Source organism: Macrotis lagotis, chromosome 1 (genome assembly GCF_037893015.1).
Source record: "Macrotis lagotis isolate mMagLag1 chromosome 1, bilby.v1.9.chrom.fasta, whole genome shotgun sequence".
Classification (NCBI taxonomy): domain Eukaryota; kingdom Metazoa; phylum Chordata; class Mammalia; order Peramelemorphia; family Peramelidae; genus Macrotis; species Macrotis lagotis.
In genome coordinates, this window is record NC_133658.1 from 39863224 (window position 1) to 39879580 (window position 16357).

The 16357-nt window shown below is 44.2% G+C and overlaps 1 protein-coding gene and 1 long non-coding RNA gene across 4 annotated transcripts in view; one reads left to right on the forward strand and one right to left on the reverse strand.

Annotated features, from left to right (window-relative positions):
* The window catches only part of LOC141496149 (uncharacterized), a 29127-nt gene extending 26795 nt beyond the window's left edge, over positions 1-2332 (reverse strand). The window contains exon 1 of one of the 2 annotated variants that reach the window (XR_012470954.1): positions 1827-2332. This is a non-coding gene — a long non-coding RNA (uncharacterized LOC141496149). Of the gene's footprint in view, positions 1-739; positions 1565-1826 lie in introns of those variants that run through there. The other variant, XR_012470958.1, reaches the window with a different exon arrangement.
* Positions 1664-16357, forward strand: part of CKAP2L (cytoskeleton associated protein 2 like) — a 33573-nt gene continuing 18879 nt past the window's right edge. For both annotated transcript variants that reach the window (XM_074198342.1, XM_074198331.1), the window contains exons 1-4: positions 1664-2059; positions 3119-3185; positions 5067-5118; positions 10039-11312. In XM_074198342.1, coding sequence (XP_074054443.1) covers positions 2026-2059; positions 3119-3185; positions 5067-5118; positions 10039-11312 — 1427 coding nt within the window. In that variant the 5' untranslated portion in view covers positions 1664-2025. The remainder of the gene's footprint in view (positions 2060-3118; positions 3186-5066; positions 5119-10038; positions 11313-16357) is intronic.

Here is a 16357-nt window from a genome sequence, read left to right on the forward strand (position 1 = left end):
TGGGGCCTAAATTCATTCTCAATTTGCCATAGTTCTTCCCTAAAGTCCACCCTAATAAGAGCTGGTACAATTTACTATTTGCTTAGAACAGGAAATGTTTCCTCACAGTAGAAGGCAAGTGCAATTGGGAGTATGGCATTCTTTGTATTTGTATCCCCAGCACCCAAGACAGGGCCAAGTCCAGTTAAGAGTTTACCTTCTTGGGGCAGCTAGGTGGTGTAGTGGATAAAGCACCGGCCTTGGAGTCAGGAGTACCTGGGTTCAAATCTGGTCTCAGACACTTAATAATTACCTAGCTGTGTGGCCTTGGGCAAGCCACTTAACCCGTTTGCCTTGGAAAAAAACCTAAAAAAAAAAAAGAGTTTAATTTCTTGATTGACTGAAAGTTCCTAGAACCAAGAGATTATTTTAATTGTCTCTACCTTCTCCTAGTATCTTCTAACTTTTCTCTCCCATGATCCTGCCTACCCCCATTGAACAATCCCACCTCAAAAGCCCCCCCCAATAACCAGATGTAATACAAAAACAAAAGGCCTATATTCTCTATAGATATATGTCTATGTGGATCTATGTAGATATATATCTATATAGATATGGATCCATATAGCTAGATGGCTGTGGAGCTGACAGGAAGCAGGGTGCTGGAATTCATCTTCAGTACTCTGATCTCAGATTTTACCATCCCATTAATCAGTATTTTAATGCCTTCTGAAGTTAGTTTTTCTATAATGCTATATACCTTATTCTGGTTGTGCTCACTTCTGTAGCAGGTCACAGAGGACTTCTCAGTAGTTTCCCCCTGAATCTGTCCATTTTTGTCATTTCTTATGACACAATAATACTCTACTACATTTACACACTACAATTAGTCAGGGAGGCACCTCCTAGGCTTCCAGGCCAAGCCTCCCTGCCCATCCCCGAACTGCCGCCTCTTCCAGTCACTGAGGCCCGTAGCTACTACCAAAAGAGCTGCAATCATACTTTTGTGGGTTCTTTTCCCAAAGAGTATATATAGTTTACTAACTTTGGGACTTCATCTAGTATCTAGGAAACATTCTTACCCCGGGGCCAGTCATGGATATAGAGAATAAAGGACTTTTGGTTTTGTATTATGTCTGGTTATTCGGGGAGGGGGCTTTTGGGGTGGGAGTGTTCAATGGGGGGTAGGTAGGAGCCTGGGAGAGCTTTTGGTCAAATCCAAACTGGAGCTTCCAAACTATAGTTTCAGCTGGAAATTTCTTCCCACTGACTTATTTAACGCCATTTTGACCTAAAAGCAGCTGGGTGGCACCCCAGAGAGCCGGTTGGAGTCTGCTAGACTCCTCGTGTCCCCGGTTCAGATGTGAGCTCACACTTTCACTGTGTGCCCCTGGACAAGATGTTTTAGTCTGCTTGCCTCAGTTTCCTCAGCTGTACGGGCAATGACGACCCCCCCACGGGGTCACCAACATGACTGAACTCGAGTCAAGGACTCCCCCGCCTAGCGAACAGCCGGGGCAGCCTCGGGCCGGCTCCTGCACGCCCCCCACATCTCCGGACGCCCACGGTGGCCACACCCTGCGCCCCAACTTCCCGCGGACCCCCGCGCCCCGGGCCCCTCTGATGCCCCTCTACGTCCTCACGACCCCCCGTGTCCCAGATCTCCGTGACGCCCAGGCCCTCCCGGGCGCCCCGAGCCCTCACACAGCGCCCCCCGCGCCGCCGCGCGCCGCGGTCCCACAGCCCGCCCGGCCCCACGCAGCTGTCGTTAACCGACAGCAACGGCCCGCGTCCGCGCCAGGCCCGGCCTCCCCGCCCCGCTCCGAACGGCCGCCCCTTCCAATCACCGAGGGCCGGGGGCGGGCCAAAGGGACAAGAAAGCCAATCGTCGAGCGGTCCGCTCGCAGGAGCTCGGAATCTCTTCCCGAAATACCATTGGTCGGTTTTTAAAAGAGCGGTAGCCAATGAGCGAAGAGAAGAGGAGGTGGGCGTTGGGGAGACTTCGGGAGCGGCTGAGCTGCCTGGAGCCCGGGCTGCAGCGGGATCATGGTGGGCTCCGCGGCCCACGCCGCGGCCGTAGGTGAGTGCCCGCCCAGGGGGTGCCCCCGCCCACCACGCCGCGGCCCGGGGGCGGGGCACGGGGCCCCCACCTCCTTTGGCAGGCGGGGAAACTGAGGTTCAGAGCGGTGAGGCGCGGGGCGAGGCGGAAGAGAGCTGGAGGGCGGAGGATCTGGGTTCAAAAGGCGCTTCTGACTCTCGCCCGGAGCCGGGCCTACGCGGGCCCTGGGGGGCCGGGGCCGGGCCTACGCGGGCCCTGGGGGGCCGGGGCCGGGCCTCTAGGCTCACCTGGGCGCAGGTGTGAGCGGTGGAAGGGGCGGGGCCTGGGCCCCGCAATAACAATAAGCTCCGTCCCCGATGACGTCATGAAGCGAGCCCCCTGGCGTTACTGCCGGACTGATGTCTAGTTGCCTTGATACTTTGTAACAAGCATTCCTTCCTCCAGGTCTTGACCGGAGCCCGCGCTACCAGGGCCCTGCGGAGCGGGTTATACACAGTCCTGGGCCCTGGACCCCCGCATCCATCGGACCCCCGACCCTCGCACACAGTCTGGTGCTGTTGTTTACTGATCAGGAAACTGAGATCTTTGAAAGCTCATTGACTTGCCCAAGAGGATTAGAACTGAGGTTAAAAAAGTTGTGACTTGGGGCGGCCAGGTGGCGCATAGAGCGCCGGCCCTGAAGTCAGGAGGACCTTCAAATCTGGTCTCAGACACTTAATAATGACCTAGCTGTGTGGCCTTGGGCAAGCCACTTAACCCCATTGCCTTGCAAAAAAAAAAAAAAAAAAAAAAGGTTGTCACTTGCCCAGAGTCTCGGTGGGGATAAATAACAGGATTTGAACTTGGGTCCTCTCAGTATAAATTCACATTCTTCATATATATATATATATATATATATATATATATAATATTATATTATATATAAAACAGGCAGGTGTTATGAGGTTGGAACCCAGAAATATGACAAGTGACAGCTATGTGAAATGAAGAAGACTGGGAAATTAAGAATTAACTTTTTTTTTTACTTTTTTCTTTTTTTGTTTTTTTTTTTTGTTTTGGGGGGGTTTTTTGGTCTTACAGAAGAGCGGCAAAGAAGGCTCCAGGAGTATTTAGCAGCCAAAGGGAAGCTAAAATGCCCTAATACCAAGTGAGTGAGAATGTGTGTGTCTGCATTTACATCTGCAGGCGCTACTGATTCCTTACTGCCTAAAATTCCCACCTCTGAACCACTGCCTTTCCTGTTGATGTCTGCCAACATCAAAACGTTGGCTTATGTGTTGTGGTGACTCAGTGCAGCCAAGAGAAAGACAGACTTGCTTTCCTCTCTTCTGGTTATTTGCACTTAGTCATTTGGAGCCCTTTGCCAAGGCCTAAACATTCTAGTTACTGGGTATTTTAAAACTGGGTATTGCCCCCATAGCTCCAGAGTCATTTCTCTCTATTGGATGGGATGATCTAGGCCTCAGCAAGGCTGCTTTTCTTGACCTTGCTTCCCCTAAGAAAACAGCCTCTTCCCTTTCTCTACCAGATTCTGCAGAGAATGATCTCCTCCCCACCCCACCCCTTGACTGAGATACTCCCTCCTGGGTGAGCCCTTTGCCTCTAAATCCATTAGATTGCTTCTTCCTGGACCCTCTGGTCTGGCATGGCTTGGGCTACTACTGCCCTCTCAATTTCCTCCTACCCCTCAGGCCATTCCTTCCCAGTCTCCTTTGCTTCAATCCACCACGTTCTGAGAGCTTACATGTATGTTTCCCTGAGTTCCTTCCTGGCTCCTTGGTTCTCTATTCTCTCCTTCCTCCCCCCCCCCCCCCCAGCCTCCACAAGGTGCCTTGGAACATATCTATGCAGATGACTTCCCCAAAACTACAAATTCACCTCTGAACTCCAGTTAAAAGGTGTCATCAGGTGTCTTTGTCCTGAGGATTAGGGATAGAAAACAGACCAGTCCTTTCCTTCTACTGGGAGGAAACAGCCCATTCACTGAAATCCCAATGGGAAAGATGCACAAAGATAATTTCCAAGGTTGGTGAGACCCTAACAGGAATAGACTCCTGGTAGGGATTGGAAAAAGTTGAGGAGGGGAGGGAGTGTCTTCCAGGTGGGAAGGACAGTCAGTGCTAAGAAATGGACACTGGGGTACAGCCCAGGAGGGTTTCCAGAAGATGCTTGAAAGGAGTATAGGCAACTTGGTGGTGGGAAAAGAACTTTAAAAATAAGACAAACATAAGAATTTGGGTCTTGTTCCCTGCCCAGGGAAGCAACATGGTGGTTGGGGGCAGCTAGGGTACAGTGGATAAAGCCACTGACCCTGGAGTTGGGAGGACCTGAGTTCAAATCCAACCTTAGACACATGATATTTAAGCTGTGTCATCTTGGGCAGGTCACTTAACTCCATTGCCTTGCAAAAAATTTTTTAAAAAAAGAAAGAAAGCTATGTGGAGGATAGGTGGGAGGAAAGAGGCATAGTGTGGATGATGAGCCCACAAAGAATACTGAGGTTAAGAGGCAGACCCCAAACACCCTGAAAGGAGAAAATATCTAAGAAAAAGAGATAGTCAATTGTGACCAGTGCTGCAGGGAGATGAGGAAGATAAGGGAGAGGCCCTAAGTAACTCAGAGCAATTCCAGAGCATCATGGTGGAAAAGGAGGAAGGAGATGTGAGCATCAGCTACCAATCACTGCTTTTGTATGTGACCAAACACTGATAAGTGTTCATGAACTGGGGTAGACAGATCAATAGACTTGGCAGGAAGACCCCAAGTTCAAATCCTGTCTCAGATCCTTACTGACTGTGTGACCCTGGACCCTCTGCTTATCTCTATTTCTAAACATGTAAAACGGTCACATCTCTCCTAGGGTGATTGTGATATTTGAACAAGATAATCTCTTATTAATAGGGCAAGATAGTCTTTAGGAATGAAGATATAAGACATGATTTTTAGATCATCTCTACATCTGAATAGGAATATTGCATTTTATTCCTTTGTGAGCTCAAGATTGACTTGATTTTTTTTTCTTCTATAGGCCTTATCTCAAAGATCAGAAACAGTGTTCAAAGCCACCAACCTCTAGATCTGTAAGTAGAAATGAATTGCAATATTTCAGAATTAGAAACTCTCCCCTCCCTTACCTCCCATCTCTGCCACATAGTTCAACTACTACCTAAAAAAGATTCCTCCCAGAATGGTCACCCATCCTTTTATTTGAAGATTTCAAGTGGGGAGAGGCCTCTGGGCACTGCCCAGCCCTCCTTAAGACAGCATATCTCTGACAGATGGGAACAGTTTCTCTGATGATCTTGAACCTCTTTGCATCTTTCCCACATGTCCTGGTTCTACCTTCCACGATAGAACCAAAGAAGGTAAATTCCTTTTCCACATGATATACCTTTAAACATGATGGATATCTGCCCTCTTCCCTCCTGAGCCTCATTAAGCATGTGATCATGACTCTTCAATAGCCTGGCTGTCCTACAGTGGACCTCCCGCAGTCCCCCGTGACTCCTGGGGCTGCTACTTCCTTGTCCTGGGTGAGGAGACCCCTCTGGGTACTATTGCTTCTCTCCATCTTCGCTTTCCTCACCAGCCTCTGCTCAGTCTTAGTTTCTAGAATCACTCATCTGGCTACAGTAAGATCACACCATGATTTTCATTCATCATCTACTGCCCTGGGGCAGCTAGATGGCAAAGTGTATATAGCATCAAGCCTGGAGTCAGGAAAACCTGAGTTCAAATCAGCCTCAGACATTTAATAATAATTACCTAGCTGTGTGACCTTGGGCAATTCACTTAACCCCATCACCTTGCAAAAACAACCCCACCACCAGCACCACCAAAAAATTAAAAGCCAAACATCATCCATTTCCCAATCTTGCTTCCAGCTCCTGGACGCATTTTTAAAAGCTGAAGTTGGGAAGGCAGTTCACTGTGCCTGCATCCCTGCCTTCAGAATTTCATTCCTGAGAGTCCCATCCATCTTGGTTTGACTTCCTCCTTTCCTTGGATCCTACCTTTCTTTTCCTAAACCAAGGAGTCTTAGTCTTTTCAGTGCAGTAGACCCCTTTGGCAACAGTCTGGTGACACTTAGGGGAGCCCCCTTCTCAGAATCATGTTTTTAACATGGTTAAAATGGTTTTTAAATGGTTAAAAAATAAAATATACATGATATTGTACAATGATCATTGGTAAATGACTTAGCTATTCCCAACAATACAAAGATCCAAGACAATCTGAAGAATCTATGATGAAAACTATCTACCTCCAGAGAGAGAATTGATAGAATCTGACTGCAGATCAAAGCATTCTGTTTTGTAAATTTAATATTCTTCGGGGTTTTTGTCTGTGTTTTCTTTTACAACGTGACTGCATCACCTTTATCATATTAATTGCCTTCTCAGTGATGGAATTTGGGAGGGAGGATGGGAGAGAATTTGGAATTTAAAATTGTAAAAGACAAAGGTTAAAAATTTTTACATGTGATTGGGGAAAAATAAAACAGTAAAATTCAAAAATAAATTTAAGATTTCAAAGAAATTCAATTATATTTAAAAATGTTATTTTAGGGGCAGCTAGGTGGCACAGTGGATAGAGCACCAGCCCTGGAGTCAGGGACTTGAGTTCAAATGTGACCTCAGACACTTAATACTTAACTGGCTGTCTGGCCTTGGGCAAGTCACTTAACCCCCACTGCCTCGCAAAAACCTAAAAAAAAAAAAAAATTATTTAAAAAAAATTTTTTTAAGATCACAAACCTCAAATTAGAAATCTCTGCTCTAAACTCCTTCAAATCTGCTCTTCCAAAATCTGTGCTTGGCCTTTTTCATTCTTTCAAGCACTAACTATATATGAGGTAATTTACTAGATCCTGGGAAAACAAACAAAAATAAAATAGTCCCTGCCCTCAGGGAGTGGTCATTCACCCTGGGGGAGGAGGGGAAGGGAGTAAAAGGAGAGAAACTATAAGACAAATGGGAGACCAAGGAAGATGTGTACACATTCCAAAAGTGTCCATTTCCAGCATTTAGGGATAGCTGGAGTAATTTGGCAATCCCGCTAAGCTTTGTTTACTCATTGGCACCAGAGCTGGTCAGTCGAGGCACAGATTCTATGAAGGTGTGGCCCCATCACCCAAAGCCTTCCTTCCATTTGCAGTCCCGAAACTTTATAGGTGAAGATCAACCCAAAATAGGGACTTCATTCCTCCTCCTTTGGAAGGATGAAAATGCTTTGAAGACAAGTCAGATCATTAGCTGCTCCACTTTGTTTTACACATGTCTACCCGGTCACCATAAAATAATGCCCTTGGGCCTGGCTTGGGATATGGATTCCAGTGTCTTAAGCTAGTTCCTCTACCTGTCAGATAGTCAATATGGCTTCTCTTTGTATTTCCATCCATCTTTACCCAAACATCAGGTTTCCTTGCTCTGGTTCCTAGACTTCCCAGCAAGATAGATTGTGTTATACTGCTTCCAAATTTTCACTCTTCCCCTCTGATTCCTGGTTTTCCTCACATGAGTATCTTGACAGTGCCTGTCCCCTACTCGCATGAATAGCATGCCCTCTTCCAAAGCCAAAGTCCAGTGAAATGAGTCATCCCCCAAGCCCTAGTAGCATTGATGTAGTTAAATTTGCCTCCTTCCTAGGTTTTTGCAAGGCAAACGGGGTTAAGTGGCTTGCCCAAGGCCACACAGCTAGGTAATTAAGTGTCTGAGACCGAATTTGAACCCGGGTACTCCTGACTCCAGGGCGGGTGCTTTATCCACTGCCACCTAGCTGCCCCCATTAGGATCTGTTGATGACTCTGAGTGATTTCCATACTTTGTAAATATGTACATAGACATGAGATTGCAGAGAATTTTTAAACATCCACTTTAGGACTTTATATATGGACCAAGATGTGGTTTACTTAACTGTCTTGGTACTTCCTTTGTTACTAAAGACAGTTGCAAGGAGCAGCCTCATTGAGATGCCTGGAGCTTCTCACCATGTTATTGTCTTCCTGCCTTGGTGGCAGTTGGAGACCATCTGTTCAGCTACAGAGGAGATTCCTTCAATCTAGAAGTAATTGGCCTAAAGGTCATTGGTACAAAATATTCAGCAGCCTGGAGAAAATTTGTGGCAGAAATGAATTAGCTGCAGATATACCTGGCACTGATATCAAATGCTAATAGAAACATAATAGCTTTGCTTTGTACCAATGACAGAAAGCTAAGGGCTCCTGATTAGGATTTCCAAGTCACTAAAACACTTAATATACACCTTCTAAATTAATTTGTTCTATGTAATGAGATTGTGGATGAAGTGGTTTATTGAACTAAATTCAAAATAAGACATGTTTCCTCCCTTGAGTAAAAGTGTGACAGACACACAAAAAGGAATAATAAAGGGCAGGAAATTATAAATGCCAATTGAATGGTTCAGAGAAGGGAAATTCAGAGAAAATGACAGATCATGTCTGGTTGCAATGAGATTAGATATCAAACTTGAAAAGATAATAAGAATAAAATAGGTAGAGTGCATTGGCATTGTTGTATAGTGGGTAGAACCATGGATTTAGAATCAGGAAGATCTGATTTCACATCTCTCCTCGCTCATTAGCTGAGTGACCTTGGATAAGTCACCCTCTGCCTCAGTTTCCTCATTTGTAAAATGGATATAATACTTACCTCCCAGTTGATGAGGATTAAATATGACATTTGTAAAGTGCTCTACAATTAGAAGTTGTTGTTATAGGCATATCACAAAGGCAGAAAAACACATGGAATCTTGGTAGCTATAAGTAGACCATTTGGAGTAAAAATAGAAAATTCACATCAATGAATGATAGAGAATAAGACTGGAAACTTTGAGGGCCAGACTATGGAAAGGCTGAAATCTTGCTAAAGAAATTGTACTTTAGGGGTGGCTAGGTGGCACAGTACATAGAGCACCAGCCCTGGAGTCAGGAGTACCCGAGTTCAGATTTGGCCTCAGACACTTAATATACCTAGCTGTGTGGCCTTGGGTAAGCCACTTAACCCTATTTGCCTTGCAAAAATTTTAAAAGAAAAAAAAAGCTGTTGCAAGGGGCAACTAGGTGGTGCAGTGGATAGAGCACTGGCCCTGGAGTCAAGAGTACCTGAGTTCAAATCCATCTTCAGACACTTAATTACGTAGCTTTGTGGCCTTGGATAAGCTACTTAACCCCATTGCCTTACAAAAACTTTAAGAAAAAAAAAAAGCTGTTACAAGGGGTAACTAGGTGGTGCAGTGGATAGAGCACTGACCCTGAAATCAGGAGGATCAGAGTTCAAATGTGCCCTCAGACACTTCAGAATTACCTAGTGTGACCTTGGGCAAGCCATTTAACCCACTGCCTTGCCAAAAAAAAAAAATCCAAAAAAAAACTGTTGCAATCATCTAGTAGTAGTGAGGTGATGAATAAGAGTGGTAACTATGAAATGAGAAGAAACTGCAAGAAACATTGTAAAGGAGGGATGGAGCAAAAAGACAGGGAAGTCAAAGGGGATGCTGAACCTAAGTGACTCAAGGTGATGCCATTAAGAGAGGGAAAAGCCAATATGTAGCAGTGGTCATGGCAACAAGATGGTGAGATCAGGTTTAGGCATCTTGCATTAGTTAAGCTCCCTGCCATGAGGCAGCCACTGCTCAGAGATGGAGATTCAGAATTTCTGCCCTCAAGCCCTGTGTTGAGTTTGGAAGCATAAGAAGCATAAGGGCAGATCTGCCCCTGAAACTATCAGCAGTCCCCATGGCCTCCAGTGGCCCCCTAGAGTGTTGTAGATATAGGAATCACTATGGTGACAGCTTCATTTCTGTAGATTCTACATCAAACAGCATAGGTGTCATCTTTGCCCAGTCCCAGTTAAGCTAAAGGTAGGTGCTTTCTCCAAGTAAAAATAAATCTAGTTAAATATGTAGCTGGGGATTTGTTTAAGCTTGTCTTTGAACAGATTGACTTAAAGTATTTGTTGCTATTGTGCTTTTTTATTTTTCAGTCTACTAGACCAAAAAATGACACAGCTAGATGGACACAGTCACGTGCTGCTGGGAGACCCACTGGTAATGTACTCCAGCCAGGATCTTCCAATGTTGATAAAACCCAAAGGCCAAAACCAGAAGCACCAAAAATTCCGAAGAAAGGACCAATTGCAGTCTCTCTTTCCTCCAAATCAGACCATAAACTTTCAGGAAATGCTCAAAATCAACAGCTACAGAAAATGGCATCATCTGCTTTGCATAAGATGTCTAGAAAGTCTATGTTATCAAGTAAGGCCCAGTACTTGAGGAAGTCTGCAGAGCAGAAGACAACCACAAATCAGAGAACAGCCAGATGGATGAACTCTATGACTGAGCTCCCTGATAAAAACCAACTCTTGTATGATTTTCCAAAGGAGCTAGACAAAGAGAACCAGCCTTTGCCAACCATTGTAGAATTAAAAAGGAAACCGGAAACTGGTTTTTGTAACCCAGTTAAATCAAAGAGCAATTCATGTAATCCCAACAAAAGAGATCTGATTTCAAAGCAAGCTGTGGACAAAGGTGCCAAGAAGAATGACCTTCTGAAATACCAAGTTAACAGACCATTTGTTCACAAGATTCAAGTCTGGGTTCCCACAGAAAAATCCCAGCAGCAGTTACCCAAGGGGACAGTTTGTGAAAGACCAAAAGACAAAAATCCAAAGACGGTTCTTTCTCATTCGGTTCACAACCTTGCTAGGGCTCAAGAATCAAAGAAATTAGTAATCAAGAGAGAGGATAGAAAGGTCAACAAAGATGAAAAAGGTCACGGTGGAATAAAGTTACAAGAAAATGGTGTCATTAAACAGAATATAGAAAGAAATCTCTCAAGAACAAAATCAGTGTTGCCACTGATGGGAAAGTTCAATAGAAGCGATAATGGTAAGCAAGATCCAAGACTAATACAGCCTTGTACCAAAAGGAAACCATCTGTAATGGGACTACCATCGAGAGCAATGACACAACAAGCTCCTTTGATGGGTGACATCTCGAAAGGTCACACACATGAACCTAGAAAGAGTCAGTATAATTTTAATTTGAAAAAAGAGCCACAGACTCTGGAATCCAAGATCAAAAGGACTGTACCCTGGAATTGTTCTGTGAGAGGCTTGAATTCCAAAGCTCTGCCTTGTGTCAGCTGGACAAAACCAACCACGAGTGAAGTAGAAATGCAAGAACCAGCTTTGCTGGAAGCATCCATTCCCCAAGTCAAGTCAAACACCCAGCAGAAGAGAGTCAAGGAGGATCGAAGGTATTGGGCTTGACTTCTGAAAAATTAGCTTCTTAAAATGGGGAATAATATACATAATCCATATTTATAATAATCCATATAACAATAGATCTTTATTTCTCTTACCTTCCATTGGTCAGAAATTAAATCAGGGTGGAGAAAACTGACTCACATAGTAGGTATAAATATTAAAATTGATTTTTTTTTCTCCTAAAAATTAAAGTTGACTGTTTTCATGAACAATTTGTACACAAAGATAGGGTGGTCATGATACAGTTAACTAGACAAATAACTGGAGGTTTTTTTTTCCTGTGTATGAGTGACGAATATTGTCATCTCTTTTTCAGGAATAACTGAACAATATAGCTTCAAGTAGATGATTGTAAAGTTCCTCCTGTCTCCAGTTCAACCCACCATTGCCTGAGTCATGATCCTATTTTGACAGTTATCACTCTCAAGGGCCTACCCAATGAAGGTAGAAGTTCTGATCCCAGCAGTTAAAGCACCCCACAGAAGACCCTGATTATGCTTTTCCAGTTTTCTCATACTGCTCCCCTTCCCATATGCTGTGAGATCAAACTCTTGGTTCCCCTCCTTGCCCAGCACTCTTCTGTCTCCACAGCTTTGCCCTTTTCTTCTCCCACATCCATAATAGAATTTTCTCATTTTCAGTCATCTTTTTTTCCTAGGAAGTGTTTGTAATATATGGGGAAAATCATTGTTTGGAGTCAGGAGATTAAATCTGACTCCAAACCCACATCTCAATCAATAGTTGTTTTCAAATCCCAGTTCAGTAAATAAAATCCAAGACTTGGAGTCAGTAAGGCCTGAGTTCAAATCCTCCTGACATACTTCTTTAAGTTCGTCAGGCCTCAGTTTCTTCACCTAATAAGTCCATCTACCTCATAGAGCGCTTGTAAACATCTGTAAATCACTTTGCAAACCTTATGTTTGCATGTTTGTTAGCTGTTATTAACATTAGTTCTTTATCTACACCTGAATAAATTTAGCTAAGTGTTTTTTTTCCTGCATGCCTTAATTTCCTCATCTGTAAAATATGAGAGTTAAGATATGCTTTGAATCCTAACTCCTATGATCGTAGGATACCCCTCTGTCCCCTTGGGGCCAATTTAGGTTATCCCCCCCCCCGAGCCTGCTTGACCCCAATACTTTGTTGTGCTTCACATTTTGTGGGGGTCCAGCCTCCACGGGGTCCTTGGAACCTGACAGGAGGGATAGAGTCAGCAAAATGAGTCAACAAAGGGGTAAAGGCAGGAGCAGGTTGCTTAGATTTATTTTTATAGTCTCAGGATCATAGCAAACAAGCAAACTAAAATCATTTCCTTGGTTACAAAAGTGTACAATTTTCATCATTAATCATATAGTTCATATGGTTACAAGTCTGATCATGTAGTTAATTTTCTTGTCCCTGCTCAGACCATGATGACCTCAACCTGCTTGTTGCCTAATTTGTTGCTGCATAGTAAAGTTATTAATTAAGCAGAACTTTCCTGATAATAATCTTTGATTTGTTTAATGGAATGCTTTTATATTTTTGTGCCGCATATGTAATGTTTTTCGATATGCTCCCTTGACAACCTATAGTGAGGGTAGTTATGTTTGTCCACCCAGACATTGACTCCTTCAGTAACCAATTTTCCTTTCAGCCCTTGTTGGTAGATGCTACAGTTTCTTTGACTTTTTATTCTTTCCCAATAAACCAAGGTTGTTAGAGTTCACATATTGGTCACCTATACTAACTATTCTCTCAGCATCTTTATCATATATTCCTGTGTATGATAAGGGGGGAAAAACTGTTAATTTCCCTGGAATTCTGTCTGACCCATCTTGTATCTGTTTTCCCTGTATATATTCTGATGTCTCCCTGGAACTCCCAGTGCTGTATTTTCCAAAGATTTCATAATGTTGAAGCCTTTTGTATGCCTCAGGAAGAGGTAGTCCTGTTAAATTTGGACAGAGTTCACAATCTGTTTTATTCAAGGAATTTCTCTGACATCCTTCCTTTATAGTCATTCCACTATTAGGATGAGTAAGTTTTGCAATCAATAATAGACCTATAAATATGGGTATACATGGAATCCCTATGCATATATTGAACAAGGAAATGTTGTTCCATCAGGTGGTGGGGCTGCCTTAAGTCTTCTTGTTGCGACTGTGTCAAACAGCTTAGAGACCCTGGCTCCCAACAACATTTCTTGTGACATTCTGCTGGGGATTCTCCCCTGCAGGAGTTACTCTCTCTTACATCAGGACTAGTATCTAGTACATAGAAGGTGCTTAATAAATGTTTACCACGTTGGCTTCTCTCAGCATCTTGTCATCTCTGACCCAGAATCCCAGGATTTTTAAGTCCTGCTCCTAGCCTGGCAAGAATGTTAGTGCCCAGGCACTCCAATTGTGTTAGCATGGTGCAAGTTCTGATTGAGTCCAGGAATGGCCATACCACAGCTGAGAGTGTTTAGGAAGATCCTTAGGAACAAGCCCCAGTTGGTCAATAAGCATTGTTACATACCTACTAAATGCCAGGCCCTCTGCTCTCCATTATATGCAAAAATATGTATTGCCTTAGTGTAAACTTTATACAAAAATATGCAAAGTAGTTCAGCAAGCTGCTGAAATAATCCACCTGTAACACCAGGAACCTCTTGGGGGCCATCTGTCCTCGGATGCAATTTGGTGCCTTTGCCACTAGTTGATATGATAGCCCACTCTTACGTGCTCCTATGCCATGGACAAAGTCTTTCGCATATATATGTCATCCCATCTGAGCCTTACAAGTCCTACAAGATCAATGCTATTATTCCCATTTTATAGATGAGGAAACCAAGGCTGGGAGAGGTCAGTATCCAAGGCAGAATTTGAACTCTACTCTTCTATCCACAGGGCCACCTGGCCTAGATCCAATATTGATAAACTCTTCCCTATCACATACTTTTGCCCTTTTTGTTTCTTTCTCTACTCCTCTCTTCCCAATTTCTTCCCTTCCTATTCCTAAAGCCTACCAATGGTTTACATTTATGACATTTACTTCTAGAAAGATTGACTGCTCAGACTATAATATGGTCCCTAGAAAAGAGTTGACAGGGAGGGATTTGGGGTTGGAACTTAGCAAATTTTTTTCTTTCCAATTCTTAAATTTTTAACTTTTCAAAGATATACATTACCTTATAAAATAATATGGTTCTGATGGGACATTTGTGGGATATAGTACAGTGAGATTTATATCAGTAGTTAAGGGGGTTATGGGGGAGTCTTATAAAAGAATAAAACAGTCCAGAATTGCATAAAGCAGTAGATCTTTTATTGTGGCACATTTCAGTGGGAGGACCAGGAACAGTATGGAACAGGACCAGTGAGAAGTAGATAACAACCAGAACTCAGTCACCAGAGGATTTGGGATAAACCCTAGTTTAACTCTAGTTACCTGGTAACCCTTGTTCCAGTGAGAGTTCAGACTAAAAGAAGAATTGAAAGGAGGTTAGCAGGATTCCTTCAGAAAAGCTGCCCTTGTACTTGATCATGCCAGCCTGTTAGTCCTACCCAAAGGAAAGCCATTGGGCTTCCCATGGCTTCCACAACAAGGCAGCCCAAGGTGAAGAGTTGTATAAGGTTGGGCATATCTGTTTAGTTCCCATCTCTGATGTCACAAGCAGGTAAAAATTAGGGATTTGCTAATGCAAAAGACCCAGCTGACCATGTAAGGATCATAAGCACGAGATATGAAAGAATATGGTAGGGAAGGAGATTTAAAGTGAATAAGGGAGACTTTCAGAAGAGTTATGTGAAATGAGTCCAGGAGAGGGTCCAAAACTCTCTGTACATTTATATGTGTGTGTATGCATATTTGTAGGCAGCTGATGGTGCAGTGGGTAGAGCAACGGCCCTGAAGTCAGGAGGATCTGAATTCAAATCCAGTCTAAGGCACTTACTAGCTGTGTGACCTTGGGCATGTGATTGCCTCACACTCAGGGCCATCTCCAGTCCTGATTCCTATCTGGCCACTGGACCCAGATGGCTCTAGAGGAGAAAGTGAGGCAGTTGACTCAGCACAGCCCCCCTCACTCAAATCCAAGTGACTTGCTTGCCATGGCATCACCTCCCTAATGTCCTGGTCTTTGAGAACAAAGGACAAAGATATCATCATCATCTATGTGTTCATTTGATGTCGAGAAGATCTTACACTGATCTCCTCTGTAGTGCTTTATACATTTAGGTTGCAGAAGGTAATACAATGGCTGTACTGCCCTGAATAGAAACATCAATTAGCAGTTGTCTTAGGGAGTTTGGACACTATTGGGACAGGTGAAGTGAGTCAGTCAATGAGCAGGAATCCAGCACCTACTAAGGGCTGAGCACATGAAGGAAGGAAGGAACCAAGGAACATCTCCCACTCATTCCTGCCTTGAAGGAGCACATGGTGTTGGGGGCGAGGACACGCAGAGTGGCGGTAGTTGAGTCATTTTCAGGCATGTCCAACTCTTTGTGAACTTTTGGGGTTTCCTTAGAGATATTGGAGGGGTTCACCACTTCTCCAGTTCATTTCACCGATAAGGAAGCTGAAGCAAACTGATGCAGGGATTTGCCCAAGGTCACACAACTATTAAGTGTTTGAGGCCGGATTTGAATTTGGGAAGATGAGCCTTCTACACAGGTCCAGGGCTCTGTGCACCATGGCACCCCCAGCTGCCAACATGGTAACCTGGGTGCGAACAAGACCCACAAAGAAGGCAGCCCCAGGTCTCCAGCAATGGGGAGACCTTCCTACAGGGATGGACTTGAAGCAGTCTTGACAGGAGCAAGAAGGGGAGGTAATGGAGAAGGCTGCAGCCTGGGAGGAAGAAGGGTGTGAGCAGATGCCCTGCCCCTCTGATCCTCCTTACCTCCAACCAGCAAGCCAGGCTGGGAAGGAGCCTGAAGGAGGTGGGACGTGGGGGCCAGGGAAGGCATCCTGGCAGGACAATGTGGGCGTGCTCAGAGGGCAGGCAAGGGCAGAAATGGGCAGAGCCCAGAAGGCTGGAGCACAGAGTTTGGGCTTTATTTGGCAG